Source organism: Phyllobates terribilis, unplaced genomic scaffold (assembly GCF_046119375.1).
Source record: "Phyllobates terribilis strain yellow unplaced genomic scaffold, ASM4611937v1 Scaffold_5__5_contigs__length_657084704, whole genome shotgun sequence".
In the NCBI taxonomy this organism is placed as follows: Eukaryota; Metazoa; Chordata; class Amphibia; order Anura; family Dendrobatidae; genus Phyllobates; species Phyllobates terribilis.
In genome coordinates, this window is record NW_027362765.1 from 152,936,987 (window position 1) to 152,960,324 (window position 23,338).

Here is a 23,338-nt window from a genome sequence, read left to right on the forward strand (position 1 = left end):
CTTCATATTGATGACCTATCCTACGGATAGATCATTGATACATCAATATGTCAGTCTTGGACAACCCCTTTAAGGCACTGTTCAAACAGCAATTTCCTAATCAAAAGTTATGATAGGAATTGCCCCTTTTTAAATACAACCAAATGCCCAGAAGTTGGAGACAACGGCTCAGATCTCCTCTGCAAAGGAACCCCTGATGGGTCAGAGTTGAAAAGTGAGAAACTCAGTTTTGGCTTACATGTTTCTTTCATTCTAGACAGGCTTCAAAGTCTTTGAAGTCATGAAATTCCTAATTCTTTACCCAGCTGTAGAGCATTTCCCATTGGAGGGAGGTGATGACAAGTTGGGGGTACTGAACATCACCCCCTGTAATGCAGTTTCATGGAGGATTTTATGTGAACAAACGTTTCCTTTAACGCTATCATTAGGAGTTTATTCCGTGTAAGCGACAGTTGGAAAATCTAAGACTCCTCCAAAGACTGACATTATATGACTGCACTACAGCTGCTGAGGGCAAATACAGTATAAAGGTTCTTCTGATCAGGGCCAGTTTTATGGACATCAACCAAAGGAAGGTCCCCACTTATCATTTCTATAGATAAATACATGAGATCAATAAATATTAGATAGACAGATAGGATGCAATATATGCTGTAGATACATATATATACTGTATATTAATAGAAAGTACCAAATAAGGCACAACAGCTGGACATGTGGTCAGTACCACACCAGCAAATATATACCAGCTCAATAGGACATAAGCATAAAGGAGAAAACCAAGCTTAAATGGTAAAAATATTGAAATTTTATTAAATAGCAAAAATAGATATCAAAACATTAAATGGACAATGACAATAGAGGTGCAGAGTGCCAAGAGGCACGGCACATAAAGGCATCAACCCCTGATGGTCATTTAACAAAATGAGGCTATGAAAACAATGCAGTGTGTTATACATAAGTACAGGCACTAGTAGACCAAATAACAACATTTGCATGTAAATAATGTCAAAGAGACCTTACCAATGACAAAACAGGAGGACAATAATGCGCTGTGAGGGATGTTGATAAAACAGAACACCTCAGTGGTGGCGAAAACACCTCAACGCGCGTTTCGCTGGGAAATGTTAGGCTTTCTCAAGAGGTGCTGCCTCTTGATATATTAGATAGATAGATACATAAATAGATTGAAAGATAGATAGAATCCAAAACATAAGATATGTAACACTCCAATAATTCAAATGAGGTATTTGTATAGGTTAATTGATAGATAAGATAGAAATGAGATGCTGAAATTTAATCAATACTTCGTACAAAATCCTTTGTTGGTGATGACAGCTGCAAGATGCCTCCTGTATAGAGAAACTAGTCGCATGTATTGCTCAGGTGTCATTTTAGCACATTCTTCCACATAAGCACTCTTTAAATCCTGAAGGTCTCGTGGGCTCCTTCTATGAATTCTGAGCTTTAGTTCCTTCCATAAATTTTCTATTTTATTTAGATCAGGTGATTGGCTGGGCCATTCTAGTAGCTTTATTTTCTTTTTCTGAAACTACAGTAATTGAGAGTTTCCTTGGCTGTGTGTTTGGGATCACTGTCTTGCTGAAATGTCCACCCTCGTTTCATCTTCATCATCTAGGTAGATGGCAGCAGATATTTTTCAAGAATGTCTCGGAACATTCGTCTATTCATCCTTTGTTCAGTTGGCGTCAACTTAAAAACAGCCTCACACCATGGTATTCCCACATCCAAACTTCACTGTTGTATGGTGCTTTTGGGGGTGATATTCAGTGCCTTTTGGCCTCCGAACATGGTGTGTATTATGGCATCCAAAGAGTTCAATTTTGGTCTCATCTGACCAGACAATATTCTCCCAGTATTTCACAAGCTTGTCTAAATGTTGTTGAGCAAACTTTAAATGCGCTTGAACATGCTTTTTGTTCATCAATGGAGTATTACGTGGTGAGCATGCATACAAACCATGGAGGGTGAGTACATTACTTATTGTTTTCTTTAAAACAATTGTACCTGCTGATTCCAGGTCTTTCTGTAGCTCTCCACAGGGGATCCGTAGCTCTTGGACAGCTCTTCTGATAATTCTTTTCACTCCTTTGACTGAAATCTTGCGGAGAGCAGCTGGTCGTGGCAGGTTTATGGTGAAATTATGTTCTTTCCACTTCCTGATGATGGTCCCAACAGTGCTCACTGTGACCTTCAGTAGTTTAAAAATTCTTCTGTAATTAATGCCATCAGTTTGCAACAATAATGTTGCAAAGGTCTTGAGACAACTCACTGGTTTTATCCATCATGAGATGTTTCTTGTGTGGCACCTTGGTAATGAAACACTTTTTTATAGGCCATCAGTTGAACCAGCTGATATTATTATTCATTAAGTGGCAGAATTGCTTTCTAATTACTGATAGATTTCAGCTGGGGTCATGACTTTCCATACCTCTCTTTCTTCATGTATTGAATACTTTTTCCCTGTGTCATTTTTCATTATTACACATACCTTGATTTATGGACATCTATCATTTGATTTCTTTGCCTGAGTGGATTGAATGGGTTGTTCTGACAAGCTGGTGAGAATTTCATGTCAATAGAAATATATTTATTTAGAAAATTGGTGACGTGTTCAATACTTATTTCACCCACTGTATATATAGGAGATAGATATTAGATAGATAGATAGGTACAAGATAGATAGATAGATTGATTGATTGACAAGTAGGTAGATAGATATGATGAGATAGATATGAGACAGATTTATATATTGATATGACATAGATAACTATGGCATAGATAAAGAGAGAGATTTAGAAAAAATGTATATTTTAAATTGATCAAGGTCTCATGTGTCTCCTTAGTTGTTGGTGGGTGCTGAAGACTGTCCAACGGGGCAATACACCAAGAGTGGAGAATGCTGTAAATCCTGCGGATCCGGAGAAGGTGTCACACAAGAATGTGGGGTGAACCAGACTGTCTGTGAACCCTGCCTTGACAGTAAGTGGCCTCAGACCAATTGGACACATATTCAGATATATTTATATATATGATTCATGTACTGCAGTTCACCGTGCTCTTTACTTCTATGTCTTGTATAGAACAGCTTGGGTTAATTTCACTTTCTACATCACTTTATGTGATATCCCTCCTGCCCTGATGAATTAAAGGGGTTAACTCGGCAGCTGCGCCCCAGACCTGATCAGTGCTCTGCCCCCCTTAGGGGGCCTCTCTTTATGTCCTTCAAATCAAAATCTGGATTCCATCTGCCATAATATAAACCTCATTACTTCAAAATCAATGGCACCCTGCCTTCTTCTCGGTGTGTCCTTGACTGTGACCTTGAGAAGAAGGAGATAATATTCACTGTAGCAGATGCAGAATTGTCTCTAATATTCCCTTAATGAGTGCAATGGGAGGACAGATTCAGGAAGGATCGAGTTTGCTCATACAAGGGCTGGGCAATGGTCTGATTTATAGAGACATTTCAATTTTGAAGCAAATTTGATGATTTTAAATTAAATTTTGAAATTGATTGCTGCATGAGATAGCGGCATAACACATGCAGGTTTTCAGAATATTCTGCATACATTTTTATGATAGGATTAAAGTATAAGTTTAACTTTTAACCCCATGCTATTTTTAAGTGCAAAAGTCTGTACTGATTAATTTCATATTTTATCTTTATAGCATTTGGAGCTCAGTTTTTGTGAGACTGAGCTCCAAGTCCACTGCATTGATATAATAAACTCCCGGCTACCTGCAGCCACCACTAGAGGGAGCCTAGAAGCTTACCGTGTACTATTCATACTCCCTCTAGTGGTGGCTGCAGGAAACAAATGGTTTATCATTCAATTCTAAATCTATCCATGAGTTTAGAAATGATGTATTGAAAAATATGGGTATCAACTTCTAATCTAAGTGATACAGCATGATAACTTATAGTTTCTGAAAAGAATTATTTTGAACAGCACTTTAACTGTTGAGATTTTGTGAGTATAAGTCTAATAAGTGAACCAAACTGTCTTCTTCAAAAAGGTGTATTTTTCTTTCTCTATGCCTGACTATGCAGCTCAACATAGTATAGCTGAGCTGCAATACCAGATGTGACCTATACACAAGAGTGGCAGTGTTTTTGCCAAAAAGAAGACCCTTTTTTTCTGACCTCATGGAGAACCCTAAAATAAAAGAAGATTGCCCCTAACCATGATAAGACCCAACATAACCTGCTAAGACATCAAAAGCCTATTATAATTGTAACACTGTGTACTCCAGCAGCTCTTTAACTAATCACAGTAAGGGCTCATTTATACATCTGATTTTTCCATGTACGAGAAAAACTGACTGATTATTCTGACCACAGTTTGATCACAGTGTGGTCTGGGGGTCATTCATTTTTCTCGTGAGTGGAGAAATAAAATAAAAAGTTTCTCCACCTTCTCCATTCTGACAGTCCGTGAAAATTGGACTGCACTCTAATGTCATCCAAGTGCTGTTCAGTTTTTTAAACAGACTTATTTACTTGCATTAGTGATTTTGATCCGACCCTCAGATCAAAAGCAGACATGTCTCTACGATTTTCCATAGACTACTAGATCTGTGAAAAATCGCGAACATGTGAATGGCCTCTTAAACTATCACGGGTACGAGTGCTATCCGTGAAAAACCACTCGTATGGGAAAATCAGACATCTGAATGAGGCCTTGTAGTCAACTAGCCAACTAGCCCATTTTCGGGAAGCTTATACCACTGAACATTTGATTGCACCCAGGTCGCAAGCTAAATCCCATTAGTGATCATAACTTGAGACTCTTTTGCTTTGGTGTTCTAGAGCAAATACTTTGAAAAACCGGGCCTTCCCAAATGTCAATGGCATTATCATGGCAGCTGGGGTGAGGTTGGACTCTAAAGGCCCCCTATGTTGCCATGTTTGTATAGCTATTATGCCTACCCTGGCAGGTTGGCTTTTATTGGAGAACAGTATTTTCACAATATACTGCAATGGATATTAAAGTGTATTGTAAAAGCGATCAACTGATACCTGGTTCCTAGGGGGAATAATAAAAAAATGAAAAGTATATTAAAAATATATATATATAAACGTTCATATTATATAAATAACATTTATATAATATAAATATATCTATGGGGGCACCGTGCTGCCCCATAGATATATAGGGCAGCACGGTGGCTCAGTGATTAGCACTGCAGCAATAGGGTCAAATCCCACCAAGGACAACATCTACAAGGAGTTTGTATGTTCTCCCTGTGTTAGCGTGGGTTTCTTCCGGGTTCTCCGGTTTCCTCCCACCTTACAAAGACATACTGATAGGGAATGTAGATTGTGAGCCCCAATGTGGACAGTGCCGATATTGTCTGTGAAGCACTATGGAATTAATGGCGCTATAGAAGTGAGTAAAATAAATAAATATAACTAAGATAATAACATATTTTGAATAACTGGCCAAACTAATAAATATTATAATATCTATCCTGTATGGTGAAATGGAAATAAAAATCAAAATGGCGAAATCACTGTTTTTTCGGTCACTTTGCCTCCAATGCAATGGAGTAAAAAGAGATCAGAAAAGCACATATGGACACCAAACTGTGAATGGTAAAAAGTATAGCACGTATCTAAAAAACAAGCCCTCATACAATGCTATTAGGAAAAAAATAAAATGGAAGGCATGAAGGTAAAATCCTAAAGTGAAAAGGCGCCCCATGGGTACATAAACCTGGAGCTGGCCCTGGTATTTCAGCACAATTAAAGTAAATGGGGCAAAGATGCAGTACCACATATAACCTGTGGACAGTTGTGGCACTGTTTTTGGAAGTCTTACAAAGCTTACTGCACATGCATTCCGGTTCCCATCAATCATGATAATAATAACATCCATAACAGCGTAAGTGAAGTGAACATGTGACTTTGAAGTTAGTTTTACACCTACCTGACCATCATAATCCCTATTGTTCTGGGTATGGCCACCACCCCTGATTTTACCAGTTATGGCAAGAAGACGGAGAGCAGTAGGATAATCCCTCTACAGGAATGAGTCCAAGATCCGCGCTCTTCTGACTCACAAGCCAAGCAACTATTAAAGTGAAGAGTTTTAATGGGATAAGTTAACGAGGCAAATTACTCTAATGCCAGTGAGACAAGTGGTATTAAAGTATAAACACTAAATATACAGCCTCTCCCCGAGCACGGGCTGAGGAGCTCACATTTATGCTTCCAAACTCTAATGGGATTTCAGTCCTTAGGGGGAATCACATCCAAACCATAATTGAAAAGTAATGGAATATTGAGGTTGACTTAGTCTTTACAATTGCTGATAATGAGAATATTTAGTCAGCGACTAAACACTTTTTAAAAGCTGAAGTAATAAGTAATATTTGGATGAAATCAGTAAATACGTGGCATATCTGTCCTGTGAGACCTACATAGCTCCTCCATCGGGCAAAGGTTCAGTTCATTGCCCTAACTCTTGAGCCACCCATACGCTTTAGATAAGAATGGTTCAGTTGATCGTTTGTCTAGCAGTTATCTCGCCCAGTTAGTCCATACACGGAAGCACTAGCTCTGCCGAGATCTCATGTATTCTCTAACAGACATCTCTGTATCTGTGGTGGCTTATCTCTGGGAGAACTAAAAGATTGGAAGTCCAAAATCAGACATGCCGGATCCCTTTCTCCCCTGACAATCATCTGACAAGGGAGAATTGGGAGAATCTGTCAAGTCGACCGTTGATATTGGCGGATTCAGCCAACGTTAGAAGATGTGTATGGGGGACTTTACTTGCCAACTCTATTGAAACGTCTTGGAGGCTCCTAAAAACAGGAACAACCTCCCGGAATATTGGAATACTGTAGTTGGGAAATATCCTGTATCCTGCCTAACCTCCAAGAAACCTGCACTTGCCAAAGGTTTCTTATGAGTAACTCCAGGATGGTCGTCCATCATCAGATTCAGCATCTAAAAACACATTCAGTCGGTAAGAAACGAGGCTTAGCTGTAAAATAGAAAACTTCAGTGAAGTTGGAAAGTATTTTGTAGTGCTTTGTATCTAAGTTTGGCCTAGTCAAAGTGGACTGTTGGCCTTAACCAGGCCCCAACAACTGCTACCTGGACTGCATGTAGATCACTTAGCCACATCTCTAAACTTGTATCCAATTATAAGAGACCATATCAAGATCAAAGGTGTGATAGGTACTTGTTACAGGACCCCCCCCCCCAACAATCATACATCATTTATAATCAAACTTACTAGCTCTCCAGTTTTATCTAGAAGAAAAAGAAAAGACCCCTAGATAAAAGGAAGACCTCCTAGTCTCTAGGAACACTTGTTAAATCTCATAGGTCCTGCTGAAGCTTCCAAAAACCTTCGGACGTTATCCTGGGCATGGCGTCAGGATGCTTCGTTATTAGAGAGAGCCCTGATATCCAGGAGCACATTCAGGTGGTAGGAAACAGTATGTGGATGTGGTTCTAAATATAGGATTTGGTGGTAAAATTAATTTCTGAGCCATGCAAAGTGCTCAAGATTCTCGGCAGGACCTCTGTGAAAGGTTTATAACACACTCTATAGGGGGCGCACTTAGTCTCTCCCCCCTATAGCTACTCACAGCAGATGACCAATGGTAGCAGGTCACAGTCCCATAACTCCAAGCATTTCAGCTGCAATTTACATTGTTTATTATAGATTGGGTTTTACTAGAATTCTACAGATTTGTGAGGATTTGTCAAAGGCCAAAGCTGCATAAATCTAGAATTACTGGTGACATGTTTGAAGTAAAGGCTGCCCAAAGGTATGTGAGCTCCAAACACCGGTGACATTTGTAATAGAAAACACCTGCTGACCGGGCAACCGAGCTGTCATGTTTATCTCCACGTCTGCCGGCCGGACAGAGGTATAACATGAAGCCTCTGGGCCTCAATGTAAAATCTGTACTAGGGCTCCTACCATATGTCACGGTGGTGTTTTGATGCATTTTTTAACTGCAACTCAACCACAGACAAAAAACATGGCTACTTTGTTCCAAAAAACAGTGCCACATCTGTCAATGGGTTGTGTCTGGTATTGCAGCTAAGTTCCCACAATGAGTTTTTGTTGATTTTTTTTATACCCAGTATTTTTGTTTTACAAAAGTCGCAGCGTCTTACAATTCGCGCAAAGTCTGTAGGATGTATAAATATCCTAAGCCTACTGAGCTTTTTTTTACTCAGCGTAAGCTGACCTGCGGTGCGTGTTTCACATCCGCAACGTAATAATTTTTCTTGTAGTAAATATGCATTTTATGTGCCCATAGACTTAGATGAGAAAATCCATCAATAGAAAGCGCACGTGTTAGTGTGTTTCCATAGCAGAAACACACTAAAAATACATGTAATCAGCACAACTTTATCAATAAAGTTTTATCAAAGTTAAATACCAGGAAGTCTCTAAAATAAACAGCTTTATTTAAAACATGACACAACAAAAACTAGTGTCAAAAATGCAATAAAAAAGCAAAAATGCAATAAAAACGCATGTAAAAAGACGCAGTCAAAAGCACAATGAAAAAAACACAAGTAACCTAATGCTTCCACACTTCCACAACACAGTATGATGCCCCAATAGACCCCCACACACAGTATGATGCCCCCAGAATACATTTTCTCACACAATATGATGCTTCTATAGTTTCCCCCACACGATATGCTGCCCCTACACAAATGTCACACTGGCCTCTCACATCCCTGCTCCTGTGGTACTAGTCTAGATAGCGCCTGGAGGTTCTGCAAGGCCCTTCCAGTCACATGAGAATGTCACATGTTCTGAAGGTCCCTTCCAGGACAACAAGACAGCTCCCCAAATTTCAGACTGTCCCACTGGATCTGGGATAGTTGGGAGGTAAGAATATGGTCATTAAGGGATTAAAGCACAAAGACTCAGTGGTTAGCACTGTAGCTTTGCAGCGCTGGGGTCCTGGGTTCAAATCCCTCCAAGGACAACATCTGCAAGGAGTTTGTATGTTCTCCCAGTGTTTGTGTGGGTTTCCTCCGGGTTCTCCGGTTTCCTCGCACACTCCAAAGACATACTGATAGGGAATCTAGATTGTGAGCCCCAATGGGGACAGCAATGATTATGTCTGTAAAGCGCTGTGGAATTAATGGCGCTATATAAGCAAAGCATAATATATAAATAACTACAGTACCAAGCACAGTCTATGGAAAAGAGTTGCACTCTTTCTAGAGAACAAAAAGGTGGAAACACATGCTGACAGTGTCCAGTTAGTGCCGACAGTGTCAGACCATGTTGTCAGTTTATATAAATAATTACAGGAGGAAGTATAGAGGATCGCCGTAATGTAAAATTCTAAAAAAAACGAGCCTCAACATTTTTATTTCATACCAATACAAATGTATTTATTAAAACAGACATCTCAGTAGAACCGACAGGTCATCTTTAAACTTACATGCAATCCTTTAATTATTACATGATGTAAAACAGTGGTGCGTCTTAATTTAATTATTTAATCTCATCTCTTGATTTAATTACTTAATTCCATCTTCTGATATGCTGTGCTGGAAAATTCACTATCTCATCTGAAAAAAAGACATGCCACGGCTTACAGGCGCCAACCCCTCTATTGCAAGATATGCCATAAGTAAATTAGAATATGGTTAATGAGTCACATTGGGTTTTACTCCTTCTACTGCCAAACATATCATCCAAGGCTCTGCTTCCATCTGGGGAAATCATACCTAATATCTATCCATAGACCCCAATTTAACTGACTGAAGCTGAATACGTGTCCTTTGGAAGCATTTCTTCAGTGTTTTATGGTTTTCTCTCCCTATCTCCATGGCTAAGCTGTAAGCTGTGATGTCCGTTCACTATCCAGATTCCCCTCGAAATGGCTGCTGCATTCCCTGCCTTTGCTTTTATAGAGGCTATTCTAGTCCCTCCTGATTTATTTCGGGATATTGAATGACATTCTGACTTGTTACTAGTGTTGAGCGATACCTTCCGATATCAGGAAATATCGTATCGGATTGGATCGGGCCGATACCCAAAAAGTATCGGATATCGCCGATTCCGATACCGGAAACCAATGCAAGTCAATGGGACACAAATATCGGAATGAAAATAAACCCTTTCTTTCCTTGTAGGTTAATTCTACATGAAGTAAAACAACTAAGAATAATGTAGAATGACATGAAAAGCCGGCAATTCATCAGCGGCATACACCGGTACCCGACAATTTACAACAGAAAGAATAGAGCTTCACACATAGATTAGATAGATAGAAACATGTCAGTCACATATATATGAAGTACAGTGATAGTGTTGCTTACTGTACTTGTCATTTAGTGTTAAAGGATTTATTAAAAAAAATATTAGTGTTTTCGTGCACCGTCTCTTTAAAAAAGCCGGCCGGCAATTCAGCAGCGGTACCCGACAATTTATAACAGACAGAATAGAGCTTCACACATAGATTAGATAGATAGAAACATGTCAGCCACATATATAAGAAGTACAGTGACAGTGTTGCTTACAGAACTTGTCATTTAGTGTAAAGGATTTATTAAAAAAAATATTAGTGTTTTCGTGCACCGTCTCTTTAAAAAAGCCGGCCGGCAATTCAGCAGCGGTACCCGACAATTTATAACAGACAGAATAGAGCTTCACACATAGATTAGATAGATAGAAACATGTCAGTCACATATATATGAAGTACAGTGACAGTGTTGCTTACTGTACTTGTCATTTAGTGTAAAGGATTTATTAAAAAAAAATTAGTGTTTTCGTGCACCGTCTCTTTAAAAAAGCCGGCCGGCAATTCATCATCTGTACCCGACAATTTATAACAGACAGAATAGAGCTTCACACATAGATTAGATAGATAGAAACATGTCAGTCACATATATATGAAGTACAGTGACAGTGTTGCTTACTGTACTTGTCATTTAGTGTAAAGGATTTATTTAAAAAAATAATAGTGTTTTCATGCACCGTCTCTTTAAGAAAGCCGGCCGGCAATTCAGCATCTGTACCCGACAATTTAGAATAGAGAATCACACATAGATTAGATAGATAGAAACATGTCAGTCACATATATATGAAGTACAGTGACAGTGTTGATTACTGTACTTGTCATTTAGTGTTAAAATAAAGGATTTATTTAAAAAAAAATTGGCGTGGGGTTCCCCTTAATTTTAGGCTCTAGCGGAGGTTAAGCAGATAGCTGGGGCAAATGTTTGAAGCCTGGGAAGGGGGTAATACCCACGGAGCTTCCCAGGCTACTAATATCAGCCCCCAGCTGAATACCTAGCCTTTACTAGCTATTAAAATGGGGGAACCCCCCAAAAAAAATAACGTGGGGTCCCCCCTAATTTAATAGCTAGCACAGGCTAGGCAGACAGCTGGGGGCTGATATTAATAGCCCAGGAAGGGTGCCATGAATATTGGCCCCCTCCCAGGCTAGAAACACCAGCCGTCAGCCGCCCCAGAAATGGCGCATCCATAGGATGCGCCAATTCTGGTACTTAGCCTCGCTCTTCCACGCTGCCCTGGTGCGGTGGCAGGGGGTAATAGGGTTGGGGTTGATGTCAGCTTATAATGCCAGCTGACATCAAGCCCAGGTTAGTAATGGAGAGGCGTCTATAAGACACCCCCATTACTAACCCCATAGTCAAAGTTAAAAGAAAACACAAACACCCAGAGTAAAGTCCTTTAATTGAAATAAAGACACAATTCTTTATTGTTCTAAATTAAACCATACTTACCATCACGCCCATTCCAGCTGAAGCCAACGATCTCCTGCAATAAAAGAAAAATAATAAATCAACCTCATCCTTACCTTTCCATGGCTCCCACGACGGCTCCAGCTCTGCTACATCGAGATGACAGGCTGGACCACAGCAGAAAGCTGCCATCCAGCCTGTCATCCCGCAGACACTGAGAAGCGCAGGCATGCTTGCGCTCCTCAGTGTCTCTCTGTGACGTCATCCAGATGAGCCGAGTTCATGTCCAATGAACTCAGCTCACCTCATGCACGCTGAAGTGCTGAGTGCAGGAGAATTTTCCCACGCTGTCAGTGACGTACATGAGGTGAGCTGAGTTCATTGGACATGACCTCGGCTCATCTGGATGCCGTCACAGCCAGACACTGAGGAGTGGAAGTATGCCTGCGCTTCTCAGTGTCTGCGGGATGACAGGATGGATGGCAGCGTTCTGCTGCGGTCCAGCCTGTCATCTCGATGTAGCAGAGCTGGTGTGTCGTGGGAGCCATGGAAAGGTAAGGATGATGTTGCTTTATTATTTTACTTTTATTGCAGGAGATCGTTGGCTTCAGCTGGAATGGGCGTGGTGGTAAGTATGGTTTAATTTAGAACAATAAAGAATTGTGTGTTTATTTCAATTAAAGGACTTTTTTCTGGGTGTTGTGTTTTTTTAAATACTTTACTAGAAATTCATGGTGGTCATGTCTAATATTGGCGTGACCCCATGAATTTTGGGCTTAGGGCCAGCTGATAATGCCAAGCTGGCCTTAACCCCTTTATTACCCAGTGAGCCACCGCACCAGGGCCCTGGATGAGTTGGGTACAGCGCCAGAAGATGGCGCTTCTATGAACGCGCCATTTTCTGGGGCGGCTGCGGACTGCAATTTGCAGCGGGGGTGGCCCAGAAAGCTTGGGTCTCCCTGCGCTGCGGATTCCAGCCCCCAGCTGCCTAGTTGTATCTGGCTGGGCACAAAAATAGGGCGAAGCCCCACACATTTTTTTTTTTAATTATTTCATGAAATTCATGGAATAATTAAGAAAAAAAGGGCTTCCCTATATTGTTGTGTCCAACCAGGTACAAATAGGCAGCTGGTGGTTGGGGGCAGCCCATTCCTGCCTGCTGTACCTGGCTGGACACAAATATAGTGCGAAGCCCCACGTCAATTTTTTTTTAATTATTTCATGAAATAATTTTTTTAAAAAAGGGCTTCCCTATATTGTGGTGTCTGGCCAGGTACAAATAGGCAGCTGGTGGTTGGGGGCAGCCTGTTCCTGCCTGCTGTACCTGGCTGGACACAAATATAGGGCGAAGCCCCACGTCAATTTTTTTTAAAATAAATCCTTTATTTTAACACTAAATGACATTTGAGGAGTTAATAAAGATGCAGTCCCTAAATTATTATTTATTTTTAAATTAATTTTTCCCAAAACTTTTGACGTGGGCTTCGCCATATTTTTGTATGCCAGCCAGGTACAGCATCCAGCTTCTATGAACGCGCCATTTTCCGGGGTGGCTGCGGACTGCAATTTTCAGCGGGGGGGGGGGGGGGCAGAAAGCTTGGGCCTCCCTGCGCTGCAGATTCCATCCCCCAGCTGCCTAGTTGTACCTGGCTGGACACAAAAATAGGGAGAAGCTTCACGTATTTTTTTTTTAAAATTATTTCATGAAATTCATGAAATAATTAAGAAAAAAAGGGCTTCCCTATATTGTTGTGTCTAACCAGGTACAAATAGGCAGCTGGTGGTTGGGGGCAGCCCGTTCCTGCCTGCTGTACCTGGCTGGACACAAATATAGGGCGAAGCCCCACGTCAATTTTTTTTAAATCATTTCAGGAAATTCATGAAATAATTTAAAAAAATTGACGTGGAGCTTCGCCCTATTTTTGTGTCCAGCCAGGTACAACTAGGCAGCTGGGGGCTGGAATCTGCAGCGCAGGGAGGCCCAAGCTTTCTGGGCCCCACCCGCTGCAAATTGCAGTCCGCAGCCACCCCGGAAAATGGCGCGTTCATAGAAGCGCCATCTTCTGGCGCTGTACCCAACTCATCCAGGGCCCTGGTGCGGTGGCTCACTGGGTAATAAAGGGGTTAAGGCCAGCTTGGCATTATCAGCTGGCCCTAAGCCCGAAATTCATGGGGTCACGCCAATATTAGACATGACCACCATGAATTTCTAGTAAAGTATTTAAAAAAAACACAAACACCCAGAAAAAAGTCCTTTAATTGAAATAAAGACACAATTCTTTATTGTTCTAAATTAAACCATACTTACCATCACGCCCATTCCAGCTGAAGCCAACGATCTCCTGCAATAAAAGAAAAATAATAAAGCAACCTCATCCTTACCTTTCCATGGCTCCCACGACGGCTCCAGCTCTGCTACATCGAGATGACAGGCTGGACCGCAGCAGAACGCTGCCATCCAGCCTGTCATCCCGCAGACACTGAGAAGCGCAGGCATACTTCCACTCCTCAGTGTCTGGCGGTGACGGCATCCAGATGAGCCGACAATGAACTCGGCTCACCTCATGTACGTCACTGACAGCGTGGGAGAATTCTCCTGCACTCAGCGCTTCAGCGTGAGAATTTTCCCACGGTGTCAGTGACGTGCATGAGGTGAGGTCATGTCCAATGAACTCGGCGCACCTCATGCACGTCACTGACAGCGTGGGAGAATTCTCACGCTGAAGCGCTGAGTGCAGGAGAATTTTCCCACGCTGTCAGTGACGTGCATGAGGTGAGCTGAGTTCATTGGACATGACCTCGGCTCATCTTTATGCCGTCACAGCCAGACACTGAGGAGTGGAAGCATGCCTGCGCTTCTCAGTGTCTGCGGGATGACAGGCTGGATGGCAGCGTTCTGCTGCGGTCCAGCCTGTCATCTCAATGTAGCAGAGCTGAAGCTGTCCTGGGAACCATGGAAAGGTAAGGATGAGGTTGCTTTATTATTTTACTTTTATTGCAGGAGATCGTTGGCTTCAGCTGGAATGGGCGTGACTGTAAGTATGGTTTAATTTAGAACAATAAAAGAATTGTGTCTTTATTTCAATTAAAGGACTTTTTTCTGGGTGTTTGTGTTTTTTTTAAATACTTTACTAGAAATTCATGGTGGTCATGTCTAATATTGGCGTGACCCCATGAATTTCGGGCTTAGGGCCAGCTGATAATGCCAAGCTGGCCTTAACCCCTTTATTACCCAGTGAGCCACCGCACCAGGGCCCTGGATGAGTTGGGTACAGCGCCAGAAGATGGCGCTTCTATGAACGCGCCATTTTCCGGGGCGGCTGCGGACTGCAATTTGCAGCGGGTGGGGCCCAGAAAGCTTGGGCCTCCCTGCGCTGCGGATTCCAGCCCCCAGCTGCCTTGTTGTACCTGGCTGGACACAAAAATAGGGCGAAGCCCCACGTATTTTTTTTTTTAATTATTTCATGAAATTCATGGAATAATTAAGAAAAAAAGGGCTTCCCTATATTGTTGTGTCCGGCTAGGTACAAATAGGCAGCTGGTGGTTGGGGGCAGCCCGTTCCTGCCTGCTGTACCTGACTGGACACAAATATAGGGCGAAGCCCCACATAATTTTTTTTTAATTATTTCATGAATTTCCTGAAATAATTAAAAAAAAATTGACGTGGGGCTTTGCACTATATTTGGGTCCAGCCAGGTACAGCAGGCAGGAACGGGCTGCCCCCAACCACCAGCTGCCTATTTGTACCTAGCCGGACACAACAATATAGGGAAGCCCTTTTTTTCTTAATTATTCCATGAATTTCATGAAATAATTAAAAAAAAAAAAAACGTGGAGCTTCTCCCTATTTTTGTGTCCAGCCAGGTACAACTAGGCAGCTGGGGGATAGAATCTGCAGCGCAGGGAGGCCCAAGCTTTCTGCCCCCCCCCCGCTGAAAATTGCAGTCCGCAGCCGCCCCGGAAAATGGCGCGTTCATAGAAGCTGGATGCTGTACCTGGCTGGCATACAAAAATATGGCGAAGCCCACGTCAAAAGTTTTGGGAAAAATTAATTAAAAAATAAATAATAATTTAGGGACTGCATCTTTATTAACTCCTCAAATGTCATTTAGTGTTAAAATAAAGGATTTATTTAAAAAAAAAATGGCGTGGGATCCCCCATAATTTTAGTCTCTAGCGGAGGTTAAGTAGACGGCTGGGGCAGATGTTTGAAGCCTGGGAAGGGGGTAAAACCCACGGAGCTTCCCAGGCTACTAATATCAGCCCCCAGCTGAATACCTAGCCTTTACTAGCTATTAAAATGGGGGACCCCCCAAAAAAAATGACGTGGGGTCCCCCCTATTTTAATAGCTAGCAAAGGCTAGGCAGACAGCTGGGGGCTGATATTAATAGCCCAGGAAGGGTGCCATGAATATTGGCCCCCTCCCAGGCTAGAAACACCAGTCGTCAGCCGCCCCAGAAATGGCGCATCCATAGGATGCGCCAACTCTGGCACTTAGCCTCGCTCTTCCACGCTGCCCTGGTGCGGTGGCAGGGGGTAATAGTGGTGGGGTTCATGTCAGCGCCAGCTGCCATGAAGCCCAGGTTAGTAATGATGGGCGTCTATAAGACACCCCCATTACTAACCTACAAAGTGTTAAAAAGAAAAAACACACACTACACCCAGAAAAAAATAATTTATTTGAAATAAAACACACAATTTTATTTAATTCTTAGTTTACTAAAAATAATAGTTACCTGTCCACGTTCCTGCGCTGATCTCCCATGCACAGCTGTCACATCTGGAGATGGTGACAGCTGTGCATGGCTGCTGTAAGCTCACGCTGCCGGGAACACGTCCGCTCCCGGCAGTGGGAGCCACTGACTGAGGTCACCGGAGTGCATTCAGGCAGCGCAGCTCCGGAGACCTCCTTTACGGCACTGCTGTACCGTGGGAATTTCTCACGATACAGCAGGGCCGTAAAGGAGCTAACCGGAGCAGCGCTGCCTGAACTCCGGTGAACCCTTACGGCGCCGTCATTCTAGCGGCGGCAGCGGTTCAGAGCGGTCACATTCTATGTGGCTGCTCTGAACTGGAGATCTTCGTGGGACACTCGTGGACTGCTACGGAGGGGTAAGGATAAGGTTGTGGTTTATTATTTTATATTTTATTACAGGAGATCGATGGCTTCGGGGAATTAGGTGTCTAGGTGAGTATAGGTGTAGTTTTTTATTTTTTACTTTATTTTAGGTGGCGATCGGCGGGGACAGGTAATGTATGAACTAATTTATTGTAGGTAACCACTGGCCACCAATGACATGTATTTAACATTTATTGGGGACACAGTAGGGCAATTTAAATAGCAGGATCAGGCTGATGGGAACTACTGCTCCCATCGAGCTGATCCTGCTGGCAGGAGTGGACGGGGGACAGACATAGGCCGATGGGAGTAGTAGTGTCACATCGGCCTATGTCTGCCTGCACGCACACACCCGCACAGACACCGCACACACCCGCACACATCGCACAGACACCGCGCACACCCGCACACACACCCCGCACACACACTAATCATGACGGGTCTGGGAGGTGAGGCTGACCTGTGCGGCCGTGGGAAAGTTCATGTGAGTTCATGCAGTCAAGCATGAACTCACATGAACCCTCTGAGGGCAACGCGGCGACTTCAAATGAACAGCTGATCGGCATCACCTGATACCTCAGCTGTTCATTTGAAATAACCGGCGGGAAAGCGCAGCACAGAACGGGAAAGCCGGCGGTGAAGTCTTTTCACTGCTGGCTTCCCCGCCCGGGTCCTTCACTCCCCGCTCCTTGGAGCTGCGCTCCCCGCCCGGTCCTAACTTACGATCGGGATGGGAGGTGGCGAGGGGAGCGGAGGATCGGGGTGGGAGGCTGCGGGGAAGCAGTATGGGGCTGTGTGATTGTTTAAAAGCCGGCGGCTTTTTACCGCGCGCCGGCTTTTAAACAATCAGGAGAATTCTCCCCCGCTGGGATGGCATTCTGATGACAGGCTGGATCGCGCTGCCATCCAACTTGTCATCCTTCACAGACACTGCAGAGCGCAGGCATTATGGGAACTTCCGATTCCGGTATTCGATATTGTAAAAGTATCGGAATTAAGTATCGGAATTCCGATACCGCGAATATCGGCCGATACCCGATATTACAGTATCGGAATGCTCAACACTACTTGTTACAGGTTTGCCTGAAATAGGTTTAGTCGAACATTCCAAATCCAAAAAAACACTGCTTCTACAAATCATATTCCTTATTACAATGTGTTGGGTCTTTAACTCTTTATCAGGCATGGTACAGCAAGTATTTCTCATGTTACCAGGTTTGAGCCCTAGGGGACACCACCTTTTGCATTTCCACACCAGAAACCTTATGACCCCTTGACATACATTGCCTGATGAAGGATCTCCCACTCGAAACGTTGCTTATAAGGAATACGAAGTACAAAAGGGATGTTGAAATAAACCCTCATTTAAGGCAAACCTGTAACAAATCTGAGTGCTGTTCAATTTCTCTATATACAGTATTTGGATATTCAGATGAACATCATATAGTCGTATAGTCATGCTTCCTGGATTTATACTACAGGTTGTAAGTTCTCCTGTAATTAACTGTGCTATACCATGGGATATGATAGATGCAAAATATAGAGCATTCAAAGGTGTCATGATCCTTCTCAAACTGATGGAATCTTCTGCAACGTGTAAAATAGCAGGGGCCAATTTCGGCAATTGACGTGAAGCAAATTAAAAATTCTTCCATTTGCCCGAATTTAGATAATTCCTAAAAATTAAACACAAATTCGATTTGTATGGATTGGATTTGCTCAATTCTTGGTGGCATACCTTTTCTTTTTACTTTATGGTAAAGCACATTCTTCTCTGCTTGGATATACAGTTGACCAGTTTTTAACATTGAGACCTTTAGGAGACTTGTGCTGTGGGCTTTTACGGCCGGCACTTACATTGTGAGATTTCCTCAACATATTATGAGCGTGAAGAAAAAACGAACAAACCACTAAAGAACAATGAGTGAAACACATAAAAATTTGGCTACACCAACAAAACGCTAGGGCCACCAGCCTTAGGATCACCAATAACAGGTCACTTCTTGTCATGCAGCAAGCCTTTGCCAGCAATTTGACCCATTAGTGAGGATAGATAGGGAGTTGATGAGATATCTGCTCAGTGTCAAACCTAGAGAATAGGCAAATCTACAGCAATGATAAAAAAACAAGCTTTCAGCAAATACTTGACACCAACACACAAAATTTGCAATAGGTGGTCTATTCAAGTATATAGATGGAGACCACATCCATGTGCAAGGTCTCACAACTCGTGAAAGTTGAGACAGGACCAATCTGGAATAAGTCCTCATAGTGGCTGCATGGGCTGCATTTATGTACTCATTTACCTGCAGAAATTTGAGGAGTTGGGATGCCCGCAATGGGTGGAGATGTTCTTCAAACTTGGGAAGATGAGTTGTTCTGTGGAGTAGGGAATTGGAGAGATGTCCAGCAAGATATGGATGGAAAGTGTCTTGTGAAGGGTTAACATATTAGTTAGCATATTAGTTGTTACCCAACTTTCCAATAAATAGATACAGAATAAAATTTGCGACAAAAAAGTTAAACTCAAGGACTTTTTTTCCGCCTCTAAGGGGCCCCACAGCTCGCGTTTCATATAGATGAAAATGCCAGAGTTGCTTCCAGCGAAGCTGTACATAGATGGGAATTGATGTGCTTAGAAGAACGTGTTAAAACAAATGATTCACCCGCTATACAAAGGATGCAATGAAAGTCAATTATTTATGCCTCCAGCAGAACATTGAGTCAAATGCTGTAGTAATACCTGCCATCCTGTTGGGACTATGGTCTGCATGCATCAAACGTGTTTTTGGTGCCCTCTTCCCTGAAAGCTGTGAAATAGGCTTAATGTTCACTTAATAGCTTTCCAGTTACATGAGTGGTTCAGCATCACGAGCGGCTATGGTTGAGAGACTCGTACAATCATAGTGGTTGACATCAGGGAGCAAATCCTGGATCTAGAAAGATGTACATTATATACATGGATAATCAGGCTGATAAAGTGATATGTACGGGGAGATTTAAAGGGAATCTGTCACCCGCTTTTTGCTACCTACCTGACAGCAGCATAATATAAGAGCAGACATCGTGATTCTAGTGATGTGTCACTTACTGGGCTGCTTGTTGAAGTTTTGTATAAAATCAGTTTTATCAGTAAGAGGTTATCATTAGAGGGCTAGTAAACCTGTTGCCAGGTAGTCCGCCCCTAACACTGATTGACAGCTTTCTGCCTATGCATGGTGTACACAGAAAACTGCCAATCAGTGGGGTGGGCGGGGTTATACAGAGCTCAGCATTCAGAGAACTGCTAGATCTGCAGCAGAGAAAACAGTTTTTAATCAAAACTGGCAACCAGTAAAGTAAGTGACACATCACTGAAATCAGGGTCTCTGTTCCTACATCATGCTGCCCTCTGATGGGTTATTGTTATAGAAATTATGATGATCTGACTAGCTAGAATGACTTAAAGACCACGGCCCCACTATCAGTATTTGGTCAGTATTCGGTCTGTATTTTTTCTGAGAAGTGGGAGACAAAACCAGGAGTGGGTGATAAATGCAGAATTGGTGACTTGTGTCTATTATACCTTTTCTCTGATTGTTCCTCACCTGGTTTTGACTCCAACTCCTGAGAAAAAAATACTGACCAAATACTGATAGTAGGGCTGTGGCCAAAGGGGTATTCTCAAGTTTGGAAGCTATCCCCTATCCATGGGGGTCTGTCTGCTGGGACCCCATTGACCCCGAGAACCGTGTGACTGAAGCAAAAGTTGATCTTGCCCACTGCTGCTTCATTCATTCTAATGGGAGTGTCAAAGACCACCTCAAAAAATACCCAAATACTCTTTAGAGAGGGCAGCCATAGTAACTAGTGCCATAGGCATGAATTGTCCCTAGGGCATCAGGCACTCTAAAGATTGTCTTGTTCCAGTCACTATGGAAATTCAGGTTCTTTGACCTCCATTGACAGGATCTTCTAATTTACAGTAACAACTACATTATGAGTAAGAGAGGCTCAACCTTTAGAAGTCCACAGATTGGGGCCCCCACCCACACTTGTTTCAGTTACAGAAAGAGCCATGGCCACGTCTTGATTTGGTCTCCTGTTATAAGTGGCTAATGTTGGATTTCTCGACAGGTAAAAGGGTAGCCTTATTTTCTAGATAGATATGGTCGAGAAGGTGGTACTTACATTTTCTACATAAAAAAATTGATGGCGTATTCTGTGGACATTATACCTCAAGGTGTTTTAATCTCTGTTTTAATGCCCTCTGTGTGCCCCTTGACAGTCACAATAACCTGTGTGCCCCTATAACAATAAGTGTCCACTTAACATTAATTAATGTCCCGAGTCTCCTCCCTGTATAGCTCCCCTCTACACAATTTGAGGCTGTTCTATACACAGGATAATGCTCCCACACTGTATAGTACCCCTCACTGTAATCCCACACTGTATGATGGTCCCCTAAATAGCCTTCATACAGTATAATGCTCTCCCCATAGTCCTCAATATAGTATAATGCACTCCCCATAGTCCTCCATACAGTATAATGCACTCCCCATAGACCTCTATACAGTACAATGCATTCCCCGTAGGCCTCCATACAGTATAATGCACTCCCCATAGGCCTCCATATAGTATAATGCACTCCCCATAGGCCTCTATACAGTATAATGCACTCCCCATAGGCCTCCATACAGTATAATGCACTCCCCATAGGCCTCCATACAGTATAATGCACTCCCCATAGGCCTCCATACAGTATAATGCACGCCCCATAGGCCTCTATACAGTATAATGCACTCCCGATAGGCCTCCATACAGTATAATGCACTCCCCATAAAAAATACAATACTCACCTCTCCTCCTCATTCCCCCACTGCTCCAGTCTCTGCTGAGCGCCGCACAGCTCATCATAGCAGGCGCCATGTGGTGACGTCATCGCCCCCACTGTGCTGAGATGTCAGACGCAGAGGGGGAATGATGGAGAAGGAAGCGTCAGCTTACTCTCCCTTTCTCATCATTGCTTTTAACAATTGAACTTGCGTAGACAGGCAGGTTGCCCGATGCTGGCAAGGCTTCCCCGGCTCATGGGCCCCATAGCAGCCGGGTGGCATTGCAGGTAGATTGTGTCTCCCTGCTCGGCTGGAGAGTTTAACTGTACCCTACTGGGTGCGGAGTTCAACCTCAGAGACTGGTGGATGTGAGGAAACATGAAATAGAATAGAAATCACTTTCCTTTGTCTCCACATAACACGTTGTGCCAGATTTTACATCTTGAATTGATTTCTCATTTACTCTGGGAAGAAACTGTGAATGACAACAATTAGGATCGGCGTTTGCCAGACCACTGTCAATATCAAGGGAGACTTGTCTGTAAACAGCAGAAAATGTGAATGACACATGATTGTGACTGCTGTCTGCTCTACATGAGGTGAGGGCAGTGAGTGGTCACTAATAACAAGTGACATCATTACGTTATATTGCTTGAAGCAGTAACCCATGTTCCATGAACTAATGAGCCTCCATAAGCCCACTGCGGCTCCTGGCCCAATTTTTAACTATTTCCCCTACAGCACCCTTGTAGAGGAAAACAAAGACCTCATTTTTCTATCACATATCTACCAAAACTCTTCTAGAATGATCCATCTTTCCAAATATTACTCTTAATTACTCTTAATATTACTCTTGGCATAATTTCCTTTACGAGAATGTATCCTCAGTTTTTTTTTGTTAAATTTATTTATTTTTTAAGAAATGTGTTAATATATTTTTTTCCCAGATTACAGCTGGTATTAAAAAAACAATTTAGAAATGTCACAATATTCACACTAGCCACGAGAATTATTTTACACTCATCCTTCCTGTTTTTTTACCAAAGACATTTCAGTAGCCTCATTATCATCAGAGGCAGGATTAAAATGACAGATAACACCGTACACAACTGATAGCACAGTATACACCAATCACAATAAGTGATATTACAGGTAACCCTGATCACACTCCCTTTATAGTGACTTTTGCACACACTCATTAGATGCTTCAATACAAAAGAATTGCAGCACATGTACGTGTGAGTTTCCTGAAAGAGCAGGAAGTAAGAGTGTTGAATAGCCCCAGTGGCCAGTGTGAAAATTGCAAGATTTCTATTTTATTTTAAACAGGTTATGATATGAAAACTAAAAAACAAAAATAACAATTTTTAAAAATACATTGAACATAAAAACCTGATTTAAACAGTAGGTCATTTTCTGAGGATACATTCCCTTTAAAAGGTGAAAGTCATATAAATCTAAACTTAGAGTGTAATATGAGATCACACCCACAAAAACCACAAGTCAGATGCTTGGCTGTACTGAGATCTGTGTATTTCCATGTTGAAAGATAGGTGGATCGTCAGAATGGAAAAACAAGAGTGATTGCCAGTTCAGGGATTGATATAACTCACAGGTTACATGTAACTCACCACCTTTTTAGCGTTATTTAAGGACAATTTATTTATAT

The 23,338-nt window shown here is 42.4% G+C and overlaps 1 protein-coding gene across 2 annotated transcripts in view; it reads left to right on the top strand.

Annotated features, from left to right (window-relative positions):
- The window catches only part of NGFR (nerve growth factor receptor), a 115,261-nt gene that overhangs the window by 35,085 nt on the left and 56,838 nt on the right, over positions 1-23,338 (top strand). For both annotated transcript variants that reach the window (XM_073683220.1, XM_073683221.1), the window contains exon 2: positions 2,868-3,003. In XM_073683220.1, the coding sequence (XP_073539321.1) occupies positions 2,868-3,003 (136 nt within the window). The remainder of the gene's footprint in view (positions 1-2,867; positions 3,004-23,338) is intronic.